The sequence below is a fragment of the Hippocampus guttulatus genome, chromosome 18 (assembly GCF_054856545.1).
Source record: "Hippocampus guttulatus isolate MCC_2025c chromosome 18, RoL_Hgut_1.0, whole genome shotgun sequence".
NCBI classification, from domain to species: domain Eukaryota; kingdom Metazoa; phylum Chordata; class Actinopteri; order Syngnathiformes; family Syngnathidae; genus Hippocampus; species Hippocampus guttulatus.
This window is the reverse complement of record NC_141278.1, coordinates 11,562,938-11,586,494: the sequence shown is the minus strand read 5'-3', so window position 1 is coordinate 11,586,494 and position 23,557 is coordinate 11,562,938. Positions and strand designations below refer to the sequence as shown.

At 42.2% G+C, this 23,557-nt stretch overlaps 2 protein-coding genes and 2 long non-coding RNA genes across 4 annotated transcripts; 1 reads left to right on the top strand and 3 right to left on the bottom strand.

Annotated features, from left to right (window-relative positions):
* Positions 1 to 1,507: 1,507 nt before the first annotated feature.
* LOC147191226 (uncharacterized) lies at positions 1,508 to 3,479 on the bottom strand. Its single transcript, XM_086137438.1, has 2 exons — positions 3,284 to 3,479; positions 1,508 to 1,770 (listed from the first exon to the last, which is right to left on the bottom strand). Exons 1-2 carry the CDS (start codon positions 3,477 to 3,479, stop codon positions 1,610 to 1,612), a joined length of 357 nt encoding a protein of 118 aa, XP_085993564.1. The 3' UTR covers positions 1,508 to 1,609.
* Positions 3,092 to 10,897, top strand: LOC147191224 (uncharacterized). Its single transcript, XR_015103803.1, has 3 exons — positions 3,092 to 3,377; positions 8,007 to 8,849; positions 10,390 to 10,897. It is a non-coding gene; the product is annotated as an uncharacterized LOC147191224 (long non-coding RNA).
* On the bottom strand, positions 4,287 to 8,860 carry LOC147191225 (uncharacterized). Its single transcript, XR_015103802.1, has 2 exons — positions 8,715 to 8,860; positions 4,287 to 8,339 (listed from the first exon to the last, which is right to left on the bottom strand). It is a non-coding gene; the product is annotated as an uncharacterized LOC147191225 (long non-coding RNA).
* Positions 10,898 to 11,089: 192 nt separating the features above from the next.
* Positions 11,090 to 22,277, bottom strand: LOC147191223 (uncharacterized). Its single transcript, XM_086137476.1, has 7 exons — positions 22,200 to 22,277; positions 20,907 to 20,958; positions 20,647 to 20,736; positions 17,544 to 17,636; positions 17,169 to 17,243; positions 15,030 to 15,252; positions 11,090 to 11,174 (listed from the first exon to the last, which is right to left on the bottom strand). Exons 1-7 carry the CDS (start codon positions 22,275 to 22,277, stop codon positions 11,090 to 11,092), a joined length of 696 nt encoding a protein of 231 aa, XP_085993602.1.
* Positions 22,278 to 23,557: the final 1,280 nt, after the last annotated feature.

Here is a 23,557-nt window from a genome sequence, read left to right as displayed (position 1 = left end):
AATCAACTTGGATCTTCATGTTGCAGTAGGTGCCGATGTGGTTGGCGTGGTGCTCGGTGTGCTCGGAGCGCTCCTATCTGTGGCTGCGGTGTGGGTCATCTATTCGTTTTACGAGTACAAAAGTAGGTCCTCCCAACCGTGATTGTGTTTCTGAGACATTGTTTTTCTAACGTTTTAAAAGACTTGCTCGATGGGACATTCGCAAGATAACAGCAACTGATGATGAAAACTTTCCACTTTGAGATGTTTAAGATTTTGCTTGGCTGTCACCATCAGGAAGCAAAAAAGATGACGAATCAAGACGCATCACTGTAAGCCCAAGACCGGGAAGACAAACAAGCGAGGAGGATTTGATTTTGGACCTCAGGCAGGAGACATCCTGATCCCGGTCACCAGTCACAATCACAGGGCACAGAAAGACGAACACTTGCGCGAATGGACAATTTCGGGTCACATTTAAGCTGGAACTGTGCCTCAATAACTTTTTTTGGGATTGACGGGGTGAGACCTGGATTGGCCGTCAGCCACTGATAAAGGGCACTGATAAATAAGCAAGCATTCACACCGGATGGACGATTGAGGCTCGACGCTGAGCTGAGTTGACTTTTGGAGAGAGAAGTGGGGTCCATCCTGAATGGCAAGAGAAAAGTATCTTATGCTGCCTTCCAACCAAACATGTGAAATTGGAGCCGTCCATCCTGCTCTTTTGTTTATTATTATTATTTTTTTAAGAATGTATTAAGACGTGTATGCGTGCCTTGTAAGTTTCATATCACTTATGTGCTTGTGTATACTTGTGTCAAACCATCTGAAAATATTTGTTGATCATTCACTGTACTGCAATAAAATCATTTCTCAAAGGTCAATTTCAAAGATAAGAATAAAGACAAATAGCCTCAAGCAGCCTGCTTGGAGAATAAAAAAAAAGCATTGGCACATTATCTTGGAAAGCTTTGTCAACATGGGGCAAATTCCCATTAAACTAAAAATCTGGATTTAAAAGACATGATCACAAGTCATGCTTAAAATAAAGAATTATGTCCGGGCCCCGGACATCTTGGCCGAATATGTGGCAGCAGGTTCGCAAATGGGGCCCTGTGACCCTTCAACACTCATGCCTAAAACTTAACACCTTCCCAGTCAGCAAAATTGGTCTGGCCCAGCTCTGGGCCACATACATCACTTGCACCCGGCCCACATACCTCAATGAATGACGGCCCACATCTGGCATCCACAATATGGGCCACATAAGGCCCATACCTGAGCCACATTGTATAACCATCTCTGGCCCTACTCCGGCCCTACGCTGGGCCAGAACAGGTTCCTGATATTCAACCTTAACTAAGCCACTTCTTTCATGAGCCATATTTGACCCACATTTTTTTTTTAAAAGGCTCAAAAACGACTTATGTTTATTGTCATAATTTGGGAAGAAATTTCATCTGTGCTGTATGTTACACATGCAGTACATTTGACAAAGTTTATCCAATCCAATCCAATCCACATATAACTGCACATACACTGGAAAACTGCACTTTTCTTATTTTAACAGTGAACACAGAGTCCAAACTGGGATGCAGCTTGCTCTTGAACGGCATTTTTCCATCCATCAAATTGTTGCGCTCTCCATGCCCTCTTTTCTTCTCATGCTCTCCTTCCTGTCACCATCCCGATCAGGAGCCAGGTGTAGCCATCTTTTGATTGTGACATCGATTTCCTGGTCTGAGGCCCAAGATGTTAGGCTGTTAGGTCTCACAGCGGCTGTAAGAACTGTAAGAAAACAAGGATGGACAGTGTGTTAGGAAAACAAACATTTGTACATGTCATTACCAATGAATGGTCAGTAAAAATAACCCTTGAAATTTCTTAAACTAGGTATATGACACTGTGTGGTGGAATATTTGACACCAAAAGCTAAATGTGAATAACTTTTTTAATAGTTTATACCGAATTTGAATTACCGGTACATAAATTGAAGTAAAGTGGCTCGGATAATGGATGGATTTGTATATTTTAATCTGAATCATATTAAATAATTGAATCTGAATTGTACAATTTGAATTTGAAAAGGATAGATTTTTTTTTCCTTGAAACTGTATTTGATCTTCACTGAACATTAAATTCTATTTATTTTCATACTCAGTCTTACAAATACAAATTCGGTTGTATTTTCTGTACGGAAGCCAACACGTTCATCCAAACCAAATGGGAAAAAAAAACGAATTAAAGCAAAGAACACACAAACATTTTCCGTGCGCAAGAGGTGAAGAAGCACAAAATTATCACGTCACATGTCTCAAATGTTCCAACGGGGGGGCCCGGCCGTCAACACGCGAGGCTTGACGTCGCGTTAAGATCTCGTGTTTGCACTTGAGCGCTTTTCTCTCTTTCAAAGCAACACATTCGTCACAACGTGGAATGGGCCACGCGCACACGATTTCATTGCATATACAGCTTTAAGGTCTCTGTACTAGTACACATTTGTCCTGACTAGTAAGTATGATTCTGCGTCAACCGTGTCTAAGGAACGGCTACTAGCGCGTGACCGACTAGCTGGGCCGTGTAGAGTTTCTAGTGAAGCGCTTGTAAGTGTTAATTGTGTACTACGACTACTACAGCTCCCCTGGTTGTTGTTTTTTCCCCCAGTGCTCTCAAAATAAATTTGGGCTGTATTTGTGTGCTGAAAATTTAAAATGAAGAGCTGAAACCGCATCGGCAACTTGGAGTCTTTCTCGACTAAGTGACAGCTCTTAACTTGAAAATGTCATGGTTCTGTTTGTGACCAACAGGTGGCACTGTAGGGTTCCGCCTGAAGCTGCACACCTGTTGGTCATTATGTCATTAGTTGCTCAAGGACTCCCGGCACGATCACTCAGTGTCGGGTCATTGTTTGTTTGTTGCTGTCACCATTGTTTGTTCCTGTCATGTTTGATTTTTGTCATGTTTCTGGTATTTTTAGTTTTTGCTTCAGCCATGGTTTTTGTTTGAAACTTTAGTTTGTATTCTTTTTGGTCATGGTTTTCTGTGTTTCTATCAATACAATTTGTCAAGTACAACCTGCTCCCCCCTCCCTGCCTGCTTTATGGGGTCCTCCACCACCACGTATCGTGACAGAAAAACAAAAGAGCGGCATTAATGAGTGAGGGCAGAATGTTGACCAATGCTTCGAATAGCGGGAAGCTAACCGGGTTGAAGTCGCCGCATGTGCTTCTTCAGTTTCGACGTGACAAAGCTGCTCTCGCATTGCAGCTGGGAGCACTTATACGCCGGCCCGCTTCCTTACCCGTGTGCTTGCGCACGTGTGCGATGAGCGAGGACGAGACGGAGAAGGACATGTCGCACTGATACGGCTTCTCGTCCGTGTGCCGCCGCTTGTGGTAGGTCACCGTGCTGGACTGAGCAAAGGCCGGGCCGCATACGTCGCACACGTACGGCTTTTCACCGCTGTGCAGCCTGGAGAGGGAGCAGCCACGGGACATTTCTAAACAGTCGCGGTTATCTTTTTTTTTTTACATCATACAGGCAAATCTGTATTTCGAGTTGCGCTCCTTTAGTGTTGTGACATATCGCAACACCGCAGGCGGCAGTGAGCGGTTGCTAGGTAAGCATATGTGCTACGGATTTGAATTTATATTGCTTGGTTAAAAATGTGGATGTTGAAAAACACTCGGTTTAGGTTTCTTTAGTTTCATTCAGGTGTCAAGTTGTTTCGTGAGCTACAACTGCAAATACATTTTTTAATCAACTTTCAAAATCTTATGACCATTACCACCTTGTAATCTTTCTCCTAAAATTCGGGTGAGGTAGAAATAATGACTCATCGATGCATTGCAAGAATACTTGAAATTCGGTATGGCTTCAGGGAGTCCACTGAAGTGATTCTACATCTCACCACTGGAAGGCGCACTAAACATTCGCCACACGTAAAGACAGATATGATATTGTTGAAGAAAAAAAACCATTATGTCAGATGTATTACAACACTCAATAGGTCAGAAATATTATTTTACATACCCTTCACTTTTTTAATGGAGGAAAGCAGAGGTAGCCAACCCGCGGCTCGCGAGCCGCATGCGGCTCTTTGGCTGGTTTAATGCGGCTTCCGGGCTTTCACACAAGCATCGAAAACGCCTCGGCAGTGGCGATGCCACTCAAACAAGGCGCTAACTGCACAGAATGTACTACGTCAGTGTAGAGGAGGGGAGCTGTCCATTTCCTTTTGGCCCTCCTTGGACACAGGTTCTTTTATTTCTCTATAAAGGTGGAAGAAGACCCAACACCACATCGTCTTTTCTTCAGATTTATCACAACGCAACACGAATCGATTCGGGCACCTGAGAGTTTCAGATTTCATCAGGAAGTGTAGAAAAAAATGCAGTCATGAGAATATATAGAGACAATATGATAATGAGAGGCGGGGAGTTACGCCTCCGTGCAAATCCCGGAAACAAAGAAATGAACATGTCATCTGACCCGGTGTGGCTGGAAGAAGTTGGGAGTGGTGAGGTGAGACCAGACCACCACTACCCATGATTGTCTTCGGTCTGATCTTTGACGTGATGGCAGGAACACAGATGCTCGAGATAACAGTTACTCTTTTGATGTCAAACATGTCCTATGGAGGGGGCCCTAAAAGTGGTGGGGGTCGAGGGGCACTAAAGGTGATTGTAATCACAGTGAGCAGTAAATATCTTCAACAGCATTCTACATTCTTTGTTTTTCGTGTTTGAACAGAACCAACAACAGAGTGGGGCTGAATAAAATCACGGTAAGGAATAAATTGCTTAACAATCAGCCTATCATCGATCCCGTTACTTGATGACATAGAGGGCAACTAATCAGATGACTGCATCACCGCTCATGCGCAAACAACGGCCACTAAGCGCTATGATAGTCAGCGAATTAGCTCTGATTTTAAGGCAGGGGTGCCCAATACGTCAGTCAGAATCGACCGGGAGCCAGCGAACTGGTCCCAAGTCGACCGCAACGGGTGGGAGGAGGAAATGGGTGGGAAAAAAAATGATTTGTTTGTTTGTATCTTTAGCTTTCGCTCATTTTCGGCCCGTTCCGACTGCTGCTCATCGTGGTGTGCGTGCATATGTGCGCGAGTGCACTGGTGGGCACCCGCGTGAGTGCGTGTGTGTGTGTGTGCTTGCACGTGCGCGATCGGGTCGTTCGTGAGAAGTTGGTCGCTTCAAAAGTCGATCTTGGGCCAAAAAAGTGTGCGTGTGTGCATGCACGTGCGCGAGGAAGTGTATGATGTGGCTCTTTGCAGTAACACGGTAAAAAAAAATGGCTCTTCGTCTCTGACTGGCTGGTCACCCCTGTAGTAAAGTATCATCTATTTTTAGACACCATTTGCATATTCGTTCTTATTTTCAGATTTCAGTTCTATAGTTTAAAAAAAATTGTTCGCATGTACCTAACAATAAGTACCGTATTTTCCGCACTATAGGGCGCACCAAAACGTCTTCAATTTTCTTCAAAGCTCACCGAGCGCCTTAAAATCCGGTGCGTCATTTGTATGGTCATTATGATAATACGTCGACTCCAAGATAGCTCCTTCCTGGAGACATGCTTCCAATGTTAACTTGCTGTTGGTTCAGTGAACTGTGTCGCTGCTTTATTAAATAAGTGCAGCTCCAAAAAAAAGGAGAGCTGTGGTATTCATTTTTTAAAACAGTCTCAAAAAATACAGGTAAGTCTTTGTCCGTCTCCGTGCCTTCTTCCGTTCGACTCGAGAGGCGTTCAAGACCGCCTTCGAAAAACGTAAACTAATGATTACTTCAATGAAACTACGAAAATTGAAAATAATACATCAAAACTGAAAAGCAAGTGAGGATATCACAAAATTAATTCTATTGCCCCCCCCCCCTACAGAATTTATATTGTGGTTTCATTATTGGTGAATACACAACAAAGGAATAAATAACTACTACTGACATCTGATCGTGGGCGGTAGTCCAGTGGTTAGCGCGTCGGCTTCACAGTGCAGAGGTACCGGGTTCGATTCTAGCTCCGGCCTCCCTGTGTGGAGTTTGCATGTTCTCCCCGGGCCTGCGTGGGTTTTCTCCGGGTGCTCTGGTTTCCTCCCACATTCCAAAAACATGCATGGCAGGCTGATTGGACGCTCTAAATTGTCCCTAGGTGTGAGTGTGGGCGTGGATGGTTGTTCGTCTCTGTGTGCCCTGCGATTGGCTGGCAACTGATTCAGGGTGTCTCCCGCCTACTGCCCGAAGACAGCTGGGATGGGCTCCAGCACCCCCCGCGACCCTAGTGAGGATTAAGCGGTTTGGAAAATGGATGGATGACATCTGATCGTAGTAGTCGTGGCGCTATGATCAAGGAAATGACAACGCGTTTTTCGGAGGCGGTCATGAACGCCTCTCGAGTTGAACGGATTAAGAGAAGGCACGGAGACGGACAAAGACTCACATGTATTTGTTGAAAAAAGGAGAGCTGTGTTTTTTTTTTTAACGCAGACTTTAATGGTTTTCACAGTCTCAACAAATACAGGTACTGTACGTCTTTGTTCATCTCCGTGCCTTCTTCCATTCCACTCGAGAGGTGTTCATGGCCGCCTCCAAAAAACGTAAATTATTACTTCAATGAAACCATGAAGAAAATCAAGCGAGGTAATCACAAAATAAATTCTGTGGGGGGGGGGGGATATAGAATTTATTTTATGATTTCCTCGCTTGATTTTCTGTTTTGATGCCTTATTTTCAATTTTCGTAGTTTCATTTAAGTACAGTAATAGTTAATTTACATTTTTCAGAGGCGGTCATGAACGCCTCTCAAGTTGAATGGAAGGAGCATGGCACCATCTAGTGGAGGCATTGTAGATTGCGCCTTTTAATACAAAGCGTCCAACGTACATACCTGTCAACTCATACGGTTTAGCCATAGTTCATACGGATTTTGTGGTGAATCTTACGTATATGGCCGTATCTCACAAATCATACGGATTCTGAACATTTCAGGGGGGGTTTTCCCCTAACAGGTAGTTCCGTTTGCTTTTGCCCAGAATGGTGCTAGTCTACTCGAATGCTTTCATTTCTAAAGTAAATATGAATGGATGCTGTAACTTCCAGCCGATGGGTCAGCATTTAGAGTTGGTGAAAAAAGTAACGCAGGAATACAACTCCGAACACAGTAATGCCACTAAGTAGAATGATGATTAGACATTAACCAGACATTGTATTATGGAGATCTACAATAAATATCATTGAAAATTTCGTGGGTTTTTGACATATAAAATGCTTTGGTATTTTATTAGGATATAAGAATTTTTTGCTCTTAATAAGGATTTTTTTGGTAGTTTATACAGGTTGGCGCTCCGAAAAGTTGACAGGTATGAATGTATGAAAATATTTTACAAAATAGCAATTCATTGAAGGTGCGCCTCATAATCCAGTGCGTCTTTTAGTGTGGAAAATACGGTAGTACAGAATTAAAAACAGGTAGAGGTATTTGTGTCTTTCTATTTCTTACTGAAACGACACCAAAGCATTAAAATCAATGATCAAATCAAGATCGATTGCAACCTGAAGAATAAAAACTGAACTGAATCACAGAGTTCTTCACAACACTCAGCCTAGACTTGAAATCGCTAAATATTAAAATGATCACGAATCTCTAATTGCATGATATCCTGAGGGAAAATAAAGCTATTGAATTGAATATGTCTGGATCATGTTCACATGTGTCAAAACATTGAGGAAAATCGAATGAAGCGCAAAACCCTGCGCCACGCCGCCCGGGTCTCCGCATGGCGCCCAACCCGACGTGGATCTTATAGTCGTCGCAGCTGAAGGGCTTCTCGCCTGCGGCAAACACAAACGACATCCGTGTGTGACGTTAACATGACCTCGGCCTCACATTTAAAACATTCCACTGCCGTACTCGGCCTCCCCCTGTGGACTGCGGGTTTGAGGGTATTGTCGGCAGAGTTGCTCGGCTATGCCGGACTGCTAATCCGAATTCCTCCTTCTTCATTCAAACAGGCGGCTTTGGTCCCCTGACTTTACTGGCCTTCCTGTTTTTCTTGATGTTCCTCACCTCTCTGTCCTTCCTCGCCTACCTGGCCTTCCTTGCCGATCCGGCCTTCCTCGGCGACCTGGCCTTCCCGACACTCATCCAACCACCCACTTCACCAGACCGGGGAGTGAGGACTCCCCGCAGAGCCGGGACTGAGCGAGGAGAGGCCCGCCTCTTTGTCCAATTCTGAGGGGGATGCCTCGTCGGCCTTGGACGAGTGAGAAATTCCTTCCAGATACTTTGTAGCATCGGACATTCCCAGGAAGATGGCGGCTTGGCGGACAGCAGATTGTCTGGTGCTGAAAGTAACATACATAAATAGTACATTTATTATCAGTGGCGGGGAGTAACAAATATTTTGTGACAGTACTCAAGTCGAGCTAAGTGCACAAATTTGGATACAATTCTTATCGTTTTGGCTCTAAACACCACCACCGTGGATTTGAAATGAAACAAACGGGACGGGCTTTAAGATGCACCGCTTACTTTTGATCCCTTCAAAAGGGAGAGGCGTCGAGACAAACTGTTTTTAATTCTCACAGAAATTACCTGATTTTGACTTCCAAGTGGGCGACCTTGCTTTAGATGACTTCAATTGGTTCTGTGACCGTCGGCAAACGTTTAGCTTTTGTTTGTGCTGCAACTAACGATTATTTCAGTAGGTTTTATCCTACCTGCTGAGGTTCATCTGTCCCGTGTTGACAAACTCCAGCAGCTTCTCCAGGGCATAGCGGCTGACTTTGTCAGGGTCCAAAATGGTGATGTCCTGGTCCTTCTCAGTACTTGCTGAACACCGCAAGGATGTTTCGGTGAGCCCAATAATGAAGTATGACTAGTTTACTTGCTTCATGTAAAGTCCTGCCTTGATCGCGGCTGTTGGCTTGAAAACGAGCGCAACACTCGACCGCTAACTTCTCTTGCAAGCTTGAAACATGCATGTGAAGAAACTCGTTCGGCCATATAGACGTCCAATGCTAAAATAGAAGAGCTGGAAAAATATCATTGGTGTGTAATTAAATGTCCGCACAAGTATTAGTGCTAAACAGAAAAAGTTTTACTTCTCGCTGGGTAACAGTACAGGACAACGTGGAACCGTAACATCAATTTGTTCTCCCCGCACGAGCCCGGTGGTTGCTCTGGTAACCCGATAGCGGCTCTTTACGGCATGTCGAACTACTGTCGTAAAGGACAAACCATATCGTCCTTAATGACACTAGGATTGGAATGTATAGAGCAGGGAGTGTCCAAACTCAGTCCTCAAGGGCCGCTGCCCTGTTTGTTTTCCAGCTCTACCAGATAGTCCAAATTCAAATACTCAGCATCGTTCTCATGCTGCTTCAGAGCGGGCTGATGATCTGATCATCTGAATCAGGTGTGTTGCGGCCGGGAGAGCTGGAAAGCAGGCGGGGCAGTGGCCCTCCAGACCCGGAGCTGGACTTGCCTGGTCTAGAAATTTGCTGAAAAACACAAAATGTGCACAGCACATTCTCAAATACGAGCCGCGGGGCTTTCACAGTGGGGCCCGCTTTGCGCATCGTTGCTATGGTAATAACCGCCATGACCTCGTTCAAGAATGGACGTCTAGGGTACGCAAAATGCGTACCCTCTCAATAAAACACAAAATGGCGGCACGAAATACGCGTACATACATAGAAATGAATGGGACGCTGCCACATTCAAAATGTTCGTCTTATTCCAAACCGGGCGATTGACAAACTGAATGACCCAAAAGCAGTAAATTCTGTGCTTGGATCAAAGAACACCTTAATTTGGCCTCAAATAGGCAACGCCAATATCTGCCGCTGTCATGTTCCTGTTCTTGGCCTGGCCAGAAGGTGGCAGACTGAGCGGAATTGCTGGTTTCGCACCTGCTGCTAAAAAAAAAACTTTCTCGACACAGGGTGGCGCCTTTATCCAATAAACTGCCTTAGATTAAATAAAACACCAGAAATAAAGAAAAGGTTTTTAACCAGGTAAATGAGGACCAGACACTGGCCATGGGTTCTTAATGATTTTGAAGTAGATTAACTAGGATGTCGTTCACCTTACTGAACATTTAAGGATGTAAATTTATAATCAGAAATGTTACATTTTTAAACAGGTTATCACTATTAACAGGGCACGGTCATTTATTTTAAATATTCCTGATTAAAAAGCTAATTGGTTACTTCAGTCAGGGGAACTGTTTGTTTTATTGCCAGTTTCGCTGTCAAAAGATAAGCCATTACTTTCTTAGAAAAACAAATTTAGCCTAATATTAATTCAATTTGCAAAAGACAATTTGTATTTGCCATATCAATTAGCTGTGACTTTATTTTTTTACTCGGGGGCAACATGGCTTCTGGATAGAGTGCTCATCTTCCAAACCAGAGTTCGGGGGTTCAATCCGCGGCCATCCCAACCTTGTCCAAGGGTCCTTTCAGCAGACTACTGAACCCCGAGTTGCTGTGGATGCTGCATCATCAGTGGGATAAATGAGGAAACATTGCAAAGCATTTTGAGTTGATATAAGTGACAACCCATTTACCATTGACATGAAGCAGAATGAAAATAAATAGTTCAAACCAGTTTCTGAGTTGCCAGTCAATTTAACTGGCCATTGCTTGGCCATGCAATTTCATGAACAACCTTTTGTGGTTGAGCATCAACTTCAGAATTGATGCTTCATTTTCAGAGAGCCATTCCTGTTCCAGTGTTACTCAATCTATAAAGAAGAGAAACAGCTCCAAATGGTGAATGATGGATTATTTGTCATTTGTGTGTTCAATGCACTACATATTTGCACTGTGGTTAAGAGAGGAAAGTAATTTCATCTGTGTTGTATGTTACACATTGAGCATATTTGACAATAAAAGCTGACTCGACTTGACTTTATTTATTATAGTCATGAACACATGAACCAACGTAAACGCTACAAAATAACTGCGCTTTCAAACTATCCCTTTCTCTCCCTTCATCTCTGTCCCTACTTCTTCTCCCCCACTTTGTCTCTCCCTCTCTCTCTTTCCCTCACTGTCCATCTCTCTTATCTTCAAGCTTGTTTCAAAATTCAAAAAAAAATTTTAACATTGGTTGACTGCAGCGTTCTCCTTATGTGTCTGGGGTCGCTTCCTTTGTTTTGTTGGTTTCCATTTCTGGAGAAAAAAACAAACAAAAGGGGTTTATTAGCAGTTTAGTTGAATATAAACAGAAATTCTGTCACGTTGCGAGGTGGTGGTGGACCCCAAAACGAAGGCAGGAGGGAGGAGCAGGGTGTACTTGAAGTGTATTGCTAAAACACAGAAAACTAAATCCAAAAAAAGTCCTACGAACAAAACGAATCCAAAGTAGCAAACAAAAACAATGGCAGAAGCTAAAAATTCTCAATAACAGAAACATGACCAAAAACATGACAGGAACAAGCATGACAGCATCAAAGAAACAAACGATGACCCGACCACTCGTGCTGGGAGTCCTTTTAAAGCAATAATTACCTAACGACCAACAGGTGTGCAGCTGCAGGGAGAGCCCTACAGTGCCACCTGTTGGTCACAAACCAAAACATGACACATTCTTGAAGTTGTATTACCATCTGAACGCTGCCTTGACTGATAAGAAGATAATAAGAAGTATCTAAAATGCCTTGATTCACTACTTCTAAAACATGATGCCTAACATCTACCTTAAAGACACTTTGTTGACTTAAAAACACCTGAACAGCAATTTCACTCAAGGTATGATTCATGAGTGTTATGCTCTTTACACTATTTTCAAATGTTCAATATCCTTTAAATCAAACCTGGGCAAATTCCGGCCCGCTGGTCTTTTTAATCCAGCCCGCCGATGGTAGGCACAGTACACAATTAAGGTTCCATGTAAATGATTGTATTCATTTCATTTGGACTTGTAATGACAGGCATTTCAACGCCAGGTGGCGCAGTTACTTGAAGTTGCAGAGCACAGGGAGGGAGGGGGAGACGATACGGAAGCCCGCAGCAGTAGCGCTAAATCAAGTAACTCCGCTCGAAACGACGGAATAAGTGTGTCCGCGCCGCTATTTTCAATCATTGATTCCAAAACGACGACATGCAAGTGACTCTTTATTGCAGTGAGTTTTACTGGAATTGCGAACATTTTTACGTTCTGTAGATCATGGCATCCAAACGAAGAGGAACAGGAAGTGAAGTGCATCTGATTAAACGAAGCGGGTTACAAAGTACGAAACATTCAAGAGACGCTTGGAGTCTGAAAGACTAAAATCTACGAGACTTTGAAAAACAAGGAAGCGATTCTTGCTCAGTCCGATTCTGGGTGTTTCCATGCTCAGGGTGAATTGTATGCGGCTCGACGGACAGTCGAGTCAATAAACGTTTCCTGAAATGGTTTGACTGTTATCGTGCTAAAAACATATATTACATATATAATATATATATAATATATAACATATATTGTTGCACTTTGTTGCTTGTGTTGTCACACATGTACTGTATGTTGTTAACACACTTGGACGTTCATCACAGTTGTTTCACTGTTCTCATTCAAAAAAAAAGTATGATAATACTTTAATACTTTTGTTCTGTTGATGTTTGGTATGGACTGTCAACATATACATTTTTTTATATGTACCGTATCTTGTGCTGACCCGGTCCACCTGTCAAATTTAGAAATCAATGTGGCACCCGAGCCAAAAGGTTTGCCCACCCCTGGGCTAGATTGATCTCTCCTGAACAAGAAAAAAAATCAAAACACTGAAACATGCTTGCTTATATTTTTTCTACATTGTTTGGCAGTTGGGACAAAAAAATGTGAGTTCTGTTACATTATTACTGGCATACAAAGACATTGTGCTATCTTCATGGGAAATTTAAAATCAGAAAGCATTGTAGTGTTCATCTTACTGAAAAAGAGTTACAAGTGTTTCACAATTAGAATTGTTTTGCATAATTTCACTGAAGAAATCATTTTTCTGTCAAATAACTGCACTTTCATTTTCTAGAAATAATACATACTCTTATCAGCTTCTGTAAACAATGTCATTAACTTATTTCAACGTAGAAATAAAATTGAAATCAGGAGTAGATTTCTAACTTTTGGCCCGGCCCTAAACAATATTTTCTGCTTCTCATTTGGCCCCCCCGGGAAAATAATTGCCCATCCCTGCTTTAAATGAATGTTTTTTGCCAAGTTTCCGTCTTTAAAGTCTTGTTTGTCTATGTGGGCCCCCCAGTTGGGTGGCAACCGGTTAAGGGTGGTCTGACGACTGCCCAATGACGGCTCGGATAGGCTCCAGCATGCCCGCGACTGTTGTAAGGATAAGAAGATTAGAAAATGGATGGATGGATCTGTGAACCAGATGAAATCTTCTATTGCGAAGCGCATACAGAAAAAGTAGTCTTTGCAAGTAGCTAAAAATAGCTGCTTAAATGGCCAAATAGTCTGACTGTGAATGTGTGTTTGAGAAACCACGAGTGATCTATCTGCAAATGATCCAGCGGCACTGTTGACATTCATGTTTCGAAGCTACAATCAAAGCCTGAACCACTGTGGTGATTTCAGAGCAACATATGTGGTGAAAATGATCTAATAATGTGTGCCCTCTCATTGCATGACCTGTTTTCCTTGTTTGCATTGAAATGCATTATTTTACAATTCATTCAAATGCCAAATGTCAAATATGTAACCTCTAGTCGCTGATGGTGTCGTGCAGGGGTGTCAAACTCATTTTTGTCGCAGGCCACATTGTAGTTATGGTTTCCCTTGGAGGGCCGTTATGAATTTTGGAAAACCATATAGATATTTAAACACCTCCATATCGTACATACACAGCGCATAACAAATTGAAGGACAACTACTTTTAAAATCAGAAGTAAAAAATAATCGTTATTGTGGACTACATATGACATTTTGAAATTTTGGTTCCGACTATAGCAAGCTTCATGGAACTTGACATGCTTCATTTGCTTTCGCGGGCCACATAAAATGATGTGGCGGGCTACATATGGCCCCTGAGCCTTGACTTTGACACCTGTGGTGGAGTGGTATAATCGCCTGACTTGTGTGGGATCAGTTCCTGCTCAGTGATGGTGCGAATGTGGATGCGAGTGGTGGTTTGTCTCTGTGTGTGCCAGGCGACAGGCTGGCATCCAGTTCCGAGTGTAATCCGTCTTCTGCCCAAAGTCAGTTAGGATATGCACGTGACCCTCATGAGGATAACCGGTTTTGATGGATGGGTGGAAGGAACGTCTAAATCTATTCTTTTAAGTTTATACAACAAAACATACTTGGAATTTAATTTGGGAAACCTTACATATAGTAAAACTCCCTCTACAACGAAACCTACATGTGCGAAAATACCCCCTAGTGTGAAAAAATCTTCATGCATGAAAGCCAGTCCCACTTTTCTGCTCCCCGACAACGAAAAGCCCCCCGTTGCGTAATGCGAAATCCCTTTTTCCACCCTAGCCTCGCAATAAGGTTCACTACAACGAAAACAAGCATTCCCGAAATAATCCAACCTCAGCGACTCCTGTGGTATTTGTTATTGCTAGCACATGGTTAGAAACGTCATCACTCGTAGTTTCAGACATGCTACGAACGTTGGATTGCTTGGTATAAAATGGCTCCAAAAGGGACCTTTGCAGTTCAAGGCGAAGAAAAGAAAAACTTTAACACTTGAAGACAGGATGAAAGTAATAAATAAATGAAAACGAAAGATGGAGGAAGCAAAGTAAAAGACATGCAAGAAATTGATGTAAATTAATGCTGATTGTAAATTTAGCAATTTCTTTCTATGCTGGCGATATGAAGTGTCTTTGGGATAAAATTTTTCTATAGTGAAAAGTCCCCTGTTGTGAAAAATCTTGTCCTCTCCATCTGAGAAAGTTGGCATGTTAGTATAATGGTAATGATAATGAGATTTTGAGTTGTGCTGACAATGCTACTGTTGTTGTTGTTGAGCGAGCTCCAACTGGCCCCCCAAGCGGCTCCTAAAGCCGCAGCGACCCGGGTACCTGCAGACCCAGTTGTCGATTGTTGACTGGGAACTGTTGGGAGCTTGAATGCACACCCAACACCGTTTGGGGTTCGTTCCCAAGTTGGGCTGCCAACGATGCTCTGACTCGGTGGTGTCTTCAACATCATCATCACGTGTAAGAGTTGCAATCCTCTTTTGTATGGTGGAGCTTCCTGATGTTGACGGTTGTTCTTGGTCATGTGTGACAGATGTGTCATCGACTGTAAATAATAATAATATACTTTGGGTGAATATGCTTTGATGATACACATTTGTAATTGCTGAAATATTGGAATGTACAAAAAAACAATGAGGACTTAGAGCAGGGGTATCAAATATACGGCCCGCGGGCCAGAACCGGCCCCCACGGAGGTTCGATCAGGCCCAATATTTTTCATGAAGTGCAAATCATGGAGTATCCGCTAGGGGACACACTGTTGTGATCAGACTTGAAGGCAACATTGTTTTGATCAGAGAAGAAGACGACAGCCGTTTCAGTCTGTCACTGAGACAGACCCAACACAGCAGACGCTATCAATGACATGTGAATACCGTATTGGCCCGAATATAAGACGGCCCTGATTATAAGACGACCCCCTCTTTTTCAACCCCCTAGTTTGAAAAAAGACTTTTTGAACACCAAATTAATTTTTATACAGAAAATAACTACAGTACATCTGAAACAAATGATTAGAACAATATATTTGAGAGGAAAAGCATGTTATTTTGCCTCATTCAAATCTAAAGTGCAATCACATTCGTAAATGAATGGCTTCTGGTTTTTGAAATGTAAATTATATCATAACTTCTCCTCAGCTGCCGGTTAACCTAATCTTCGACCCACTTTTCTCCAGATTGTCACTACGTTTCTCCATTTTCTGTTATCTCTTCAATTATTTTCTTCTCTTTTCCTTCTTACCGCAATTGTTTATTTTTCTTCTTCGTGCTACCGCTATTTTTATTTTTATTTTTCGTGGCAGGGGTTCACTTTGGCCTGAGGCAGGGGTCGGCAACCCAAAATGTTGAAAGAACCATATAGGACCAAAAAAAAAAAAAAAAACATGTCTGGAGCCGCAAAAAAATAAAAGCCTACTATAAAACTTACAATGAAGGAAACACATGCTGTATGTATGTAGGAGTCTCCTCGCGGAATTGTTTGTTATTCATTCCTTTGTTGTGTGTTCACAAACGCCCCCATAGAATTTATTTTGTAATTTCCTCGCTTGATTTTTTTGTTTTGGTGCAATATTTTCACTTTTCTTAATGTCAGTGAAGTGATCATTAATTTCAGTTTTTCTGAGGCTGTCTTTGAACGCCTCTCGAGTCAAATGAGAAGAGAGAAGTGACGCAGACATGTCTGTGTTTGTCGAGACTGTGAAAAGCATCAATAAAGTGCACGTTTTAAAAAAACAACACCACATCTCTCCTTTTTCGGAGCTGCAACATGTATCTATATCTATTTGAGCTATATTAGCCTACTATCAAGATCTTCCATTTTCAAACATTTTTCTAAAGCTCCACTGGGTGTCGCTAAAGAGCCGCATGCGGCTCTGGAGGAGTCAAATTCACCATTCGCTTCAATGATATCTAGCGGCATCTAGCGTCGTGAATGGGTTATAATGTCTAGACCCTGAATATAAGACGATCCCCACTTTTTCAATCTTATTTCAATGCAAAAAACACCGTCTTATATTCGGGCCAATACGGTACTTTATTCTTGACACATTGAAGAGCACTCTCCTTAGTTTATACCTTAATTTGTAGGCAAGGATTAAATTTAGATTTTATATGCACATGTGTAAATGGTTTAAAAATTCCTTTCTCTATAAATCTCGTTTAATCTTATAATACATTACTATATTTTTCAAAACCAATTACTTGTTAAAGTTTTGTGTCTTTGTACAGTCAGTGGAATCAGTTGCAATGCATCTATCTGAACGATAAAAGTCAATTGCACATTTGTCTCAGAAAATCTAAAGTGCTTTATGAAATGTTTTGTCAAAGATATGTTCATTAAATGTCAACATTTTCCTAACGTTCTTGTGCTTCTTTAGACCAAAACAAAGGAAAGACATATTATTTTGGTAATTTATAGCAAAGTATGGAAATGTCACTTGTGCCAATGTTAGAGACTCACCCAATCCATGTCCTCCCAACATTCTCTTTTTTTGCTCGACTGTCTTTTTAACTCTCTTCTGGCACACCACTGCATCTATAAAAGAATGTTTTGATAGAGTCAAAGTGCTTCCATATGCATCTCAGAAATATGCCAATTCGACAGCGAAAGAGGACCCAAGTCGGACAAAAAAACATGACCGGGATATATTCACTGTAGGAAACATCACTCATGTCATCACCAGCATCAAAATTTCTTTCTTTAATTGACTCCATCTTCTGTGGCCTTCTGTCGGTGCCTTGTTGCAAGATGGTATACTCAAATGAAATTCCTGACATCTCAGAAACATAGCAATGGTGCAGTGACAGATGATCCAAGTCAAGCAAAGAATATTACCTGTGTTTTCAGTGTCTATGTTGGCACTGTTACCACCTCCATCATCTTCATCATCGCATCTCGCTGCTAAAGCTGAAAGTGGCACCTCTTCATCTGCGAAGGATGACATTTACAGCATGTAAATATGGATGGAAGACATTCACTCCTGCTCCTAGAATGGAAGGGTTTTGCTCATGTTCGCAAATTGTCTGGACTCAGAGAAAATGAGAGCTGTCAAGGTAAAGGAATGACGAAACATCCATCTATTTTCCGATCCGCTTTTCCTCACAAGGGTCGCAGGGGGAGCTCGAGCCTATCCCAGCTGTCTTCGGTCAGTAGGCGGGGGACACCCCGAACCGGTTTCCAGCCAACTGCAGGGCACACATATAGACGAACAACTGTTCGCGCTCACACTCACACATCGGGACAATTTCGAGTGTTCAATTAGCCTGCCATGCATGTTTTCGGAATGTGGGAGGAAACCGGAGTACCTGGAGAAAACCCACGCAGGTATGGGGTGGGAAAAATAAGCAAACGCCACATAGGCAGACTGGACCCGGAATCGAACCCTGCCCCTCTGCACTGTGAGGTCGACATGCTAACCAGTCGACCACGGTGCCACAATTAATAAGCAGCTGTAATCAGTTGTGGTTAAACGGTATTAAAACGGTATCAATCGCATTATATCACTAACTCCCTTTCTGATGAAAACATCTGTCTTTGATTATTGTTCGTTACTTTTAATTAGAGGTAAGATCGGGCCGCCGAGCCCAACCCGACCCGAAATTCGGGTCGGGTCAGGCCTTAAAACGTCAATCACTGGTTCGGGTTCGGGTCGGGCTTCTCTCTCGTTGACTTTTTTTTATTTTTTTCGAAGCCGTCAATAGTTTTGGCCACGAGAGACCGTGGTTCGCAAAAAAAAACAACACAGAAGTCGCCTCTTCACAACACGTACTGTACTAAACTCTTGCAATGACAATTCAAATAACTCCTTCCTGTCTCTGTCTATGATCCACCCATCATTATTCTTTTTTTGTGTCTCTGCTTCTCTCTCATATAGTGCCGCGCTCAATTCTTAAGGATGTACTGCTGCTGTGGTTTACGGCCCAATTTTCAACCCGTCAACATGACGGACGGCCTTAAATTTTCCCTGTCCACTCTTAAAAAAAATCCGTCAATGATAGAAAATTGTCGGTTAATGTAACCTCTTCAGAAACAGAAATATAAAAGATGTCAATGTTTATACAGTCTTGTTTAACTTAGATTTCGTTCCAAAACACAGGCTTTGTTATCAGAAATCACCCCTCCTCCTCACAAATAAAATATGAAATGTCGGGTTTGCTTCGGGCTCGGACCTGCAAATCAAGCTAAGTGATCAGGCTCGAGCTGGTTCGGGTCGGGCTCGATTTTTTATAGCTCTACTTTTAATCCACAAGACAGATGTGTATCAGAACGGAACACATGTGAGGATGGTGACAGGCAGCTGTCTTGTCAAGCTGCTGCAACATCCCCCCCAAATAACTTGACATTCAGCGCGTATGTGTGTGCTTTTCTGTGCTGTTACCATAGAAAAAAAGAGTTCTGGTTAAAGGTGCCAGAGGCTGGATGGCAAAACTGGGGCCAAATGGTGTGTAACTGATAATGGTGGCAACTTAAAAAAAACTTTTTTTTTCTTCTTTGAAGTCAAGATGGCGCCCGAGTAGGCAGCCGTCAGCAAGTGCTCTCATGAGCCTTGCTTTTTTTTGTTGTTTTTGTGTTTGTTTTGTCACTTTGTGTTTGTTGTTACGTCGTGTGGACCTGATGTGGACTTTTTTCAGCATTTTTTGGCCACGACATTCATCAAGGAGGAGACTCTGTGCTCGGTGGTTGCGCCTTCTCGGCAGCATGGGTATACCAGCACTGTTTTTGACTGGGAAGAATGTCGGCGCCATTTGACTGTCGTTGCTGGACAGTCCCGGGGCGCTTGTGTTTTGCGCCTGTAATGGGCAGCATTTTTCACAGCCCCGCTTTGTTCAGCGGAGAGATCGGTGCTGTTGAACGGTCTGCGGCTGGATGGATGTAAGTCTTGAGGAGCCGACGATGAGAAGAAAGGAGCGTTAGCGCGGAGCGCCGATGCGGATTTGGAACTGGGAGTCGCGGCTTGGAATTGAAGTGGATTTACATGGGACAGGAGATGTGAGTCAATCTCTTTTCGTCAATGGACGCTACAGCTTCGTGTTTGCTTTCAAAACTTAACTTGTAGCAGACGTGTGCACATTTTCAGCATGACGTCTCTGATCCACTGGTGAAAGGACACTTTGATCCTCTCCTCTTTCATCTATAGCTGCTTCAGACAACAAAGTGTATGCAGAAAAGTGGTGAAGATTGCACGACTGTCTGTGTCCTATGTGTTGTGTTGTGTTTGTTATTTTGACTTCAAAATGGCGCCGCGAGAGTGGCTGCCTTTCCAGCAGCTCCTAAAATTTGTTGTTCTACTTCTTCCTTTCATAACTTTGCTGCTGTGAATCGGGAATTTCTCCATTGCGAGACTAAAAGTGGGTCATTTGGTCAACATTAGGTCTGACATTTGAATAGGATTCATTTGATTCAAGATTTCCAAATTAATTCCAAGCATTTACACTATAGCGCAGTGTTTTTCAAACGTTTTTGAGCCAAGGCACACTTCTTTCATTGAAAAAATCCACAAGCACACCACGAGTTGAAAATGTGGGGAAAAATCGCTTATTTTAACAATTAACATGTTATATTGTTACTATAATCGTTTTTAACATTGAAGAATGACGTTATAACAGCTTGAATTGGAATCAAATGAACAAAAAGAAAAAAGCATTTTTCCATCTTTCATGTTTATTGTTTCACTGTCATCCTGCATTCATGTATCACAAGGTCGCTTGTCTCTCGTGGTCGGAACACAAGGCAATTGGCTAGCTGTTGCTGCTCCCGAGCGGTATGGGAGGGTACTACATGATTACTTTCTGGGCGATTCACAGGCATGCAAATTAGATGTTTTACCGAGGCACATTGACACTGGTGTGCTCAGGCACAGGGTTTGAATAACACTGCTATAGCATATAGAGGCATCCCTCTTCCTGCTATAACGACTAATGTGATTTTTATTACCCACCATCATGAGCTTCCTGTCGTCTCCCTGGATCTGATCTTCTCTTTTTGACACCTTTCGGACCTTCGGTTGCGGTGGCTGCACGTCCTCTTCCTATTGAGTTATTCACAGTCAGAAATTAGAAAACATATTTTTACACTGAAATGAAAGAAAAAGAAAATATGCTTATACATAAAAACATGCACACTGTCGCGGACAAAAAGACAAGAGTGAGAAAGGAATAAATGGAAGTAAATTTATTAAAAATATATAAATTTACATACCAGTGATAACAGAGTCCAATGTTTGCAACTCTGTCCCACGTTGCCTCTCTAACTAAAATGATATGATACGCACAATTCATCACAACTTTAACCTCACTTTTCTTTCATGAAATATGTCTGTGAATATGGAAATGTTCAATATTATTAACTGACAAAAAATGTTCACGGGTAAAATGATTGTCCTGACTAAAACAAGACTAAAATATGGAGTTTTTGCTCACTAAAAGTAGATGAATGAAAGTGTTCTGTTGGATACAAATAAAGACGAAAATGCTTGACTCAGAGTCAACTAAAACTTGACCCAATAAAACGGAATGAGGCTAACTACATATGACTTAAAAATGTAAGCGTGATGGAAATTGGGCTAAAAACTGACACCAAATGGCTGATTAAAATGAACACTACTTCCAACATATTTCATGTATTTACAAATGCATAGAAATTAATTTAGAAGGTATTTAATGTGGAACAAAATGGCTTATTTCCAACTCATGCCTGGCTACTAGAAATTGTAAACATAGTAATAAATAAAATGGTAGAGTAGTATATGAACGTGTGATGATAAAACTCATGTCGGATACACGCTTCGGATGGTCCGTGAAGCTAACCAACTGGCATTAAAAACACAGTAACACAGCTCGCGTTGGCCCACAGTCCACCGCATTCGTTCGTGATTTAATAAAATAAAATTAAACATCTTTCTCGAGAGAAAAAAAATGGTTTCTGGCTAGACTGAACCAGCCTAGTTTAGCAACAGCACTGTCTTCTGTTTAGTTCATTCGTCTGCTCATTTCAATTCGCTAGGTAAACGACAATTCTTATTTTTTAAACCACATGAACAAGACAATACGACAAGGCCGTAACCGCCTGAGCTCAGGCCATGTGCGCAAGGTTGCTAAATTACTTGCTTTCTCTTTTTAGTTCGCCATCTTTTGTTCGTGTAGAAAAACCTTTTTGATGAAAAAAAAATCCATCGCTATTTTCATGAATAAAATCCACACGGTCAAGACCATTAGGTTTTATTCGCCTTCCTAAAGCAACTTGAAATTAAAATCGATTTACGGCCTATGCTACACCTAGCCTGCCGCTGGAAACCTCGGAAAGAATACACGGACTGAGAAGGACCGCGTGTACTACTGAATCAGTTAATGACAAGTCCGGAACCGGTCGAGAACTCGCAGACGAACGAAAACTATTTTCCGTCGGCGCTTCGTTCGCATATTGTTCCGACAACAAACTGGACGTTCGAATTCGCGGTTGTCCGCCTCACGACAAAGAAAAACGATGACTTACCTGAGCATTATCAGAATGTTCAGCACGTTGTTCTTGGTGCTCCCGAGCAAGGGCGGATCTTGTTAGTCGTCTCTCCATCTCAAAAAGCCAACTGGTGTCGGTTGTCCATGTGCAGAAGGGTAAGTCCGATACGCGCGCCAAAATCTATCACGTGAACCCTTAACCCCGCTCCTCCGGCTTTGATTTCAAATTGTTTTCCTAATTGATGCGAGGGGGGGGGGGGGGGGTGAGGGGAGAGGGGGGAGCTGAGCAACTGTCGAGTGAAACCCAACTTAAAACTTGATTAACCCTTTCATGGTCTTCTCACTTTAACGTTTCATATCAAATATCATCAGAAATTCACACACATTCTAAAACCATCTAAAGTATAAAAACTGTAATAACACTTCAAACCCCTTTAGTTCTTAATTTATCTATTCAAGAAATTTAAACAAATTAAAACACCCGTACTGTTTATGCAATGTTCTGCTTCAGTTATTACTGTTTGGTATACTGTCAAAGCTGTTACATATTTATGTTGGTCAATTTTTCCTACTTCCAAGACTACAACTTCGCTTTGAGAAGTGGACTGGCTCCTTTCTGCATTCACCATTTAACATTGCTGCCATTGAAACGAATATACCCTTAAACTGTCACAGGGGCTAAAGGTGTGGTTTGTCAATGTAGTAATGCAATCATTCGGAAATAATAACCTATATTTCCGGCACGCCAATCTCAGGGCACACACTGATGAACAACCATCCGCGCTCAAACTCACACCTCGGGACCATTTTGGGTGTTCAATCAGCCTGCTATGCATGTTTTTGGAATGTGGGAGGAAACCGGAGTACCCGGAGAAAACCCACACAGGCACGGGGAGAATATGAAAACTCCACACAGGAAGGCCGGAGCCAGGATTGAAGGTAACAAGAACCTAGCCCAAGGTCGGATGCAATTTACTGTTGTGGGTACTGATGTATGAAGTCTACTCTTTACTGGTCGTCATGCTACATTGTATGAATAACAACTGATTTGTTTCAAATCGAGTGGAAAATTCGAATGTTTCCTTCACACCTTTTTCAATGTGAAACATTCTGATTTACGCCCCAATTGCTATGCTAAGGAAAAAAAACAGTTTGTTTATAAAATGTGATGCCTATTTTATTGGCTTTCTTGACCCCAAAAATGTACACACGGACACCAAATTTGGCATTGTTGCGATAACAGAAACAGAGGCTTGGGCTCAAGAGTATATTTCGGGAATCGGTGGCCATTAAAAAAAAAAAAATTAGTTCCTGTACAAATTATGATCTCACTTGTGTCTTAGAAAAAATATATTTGTATGACCCTGTCCCCAACATTGGTCATTTATACTCTAC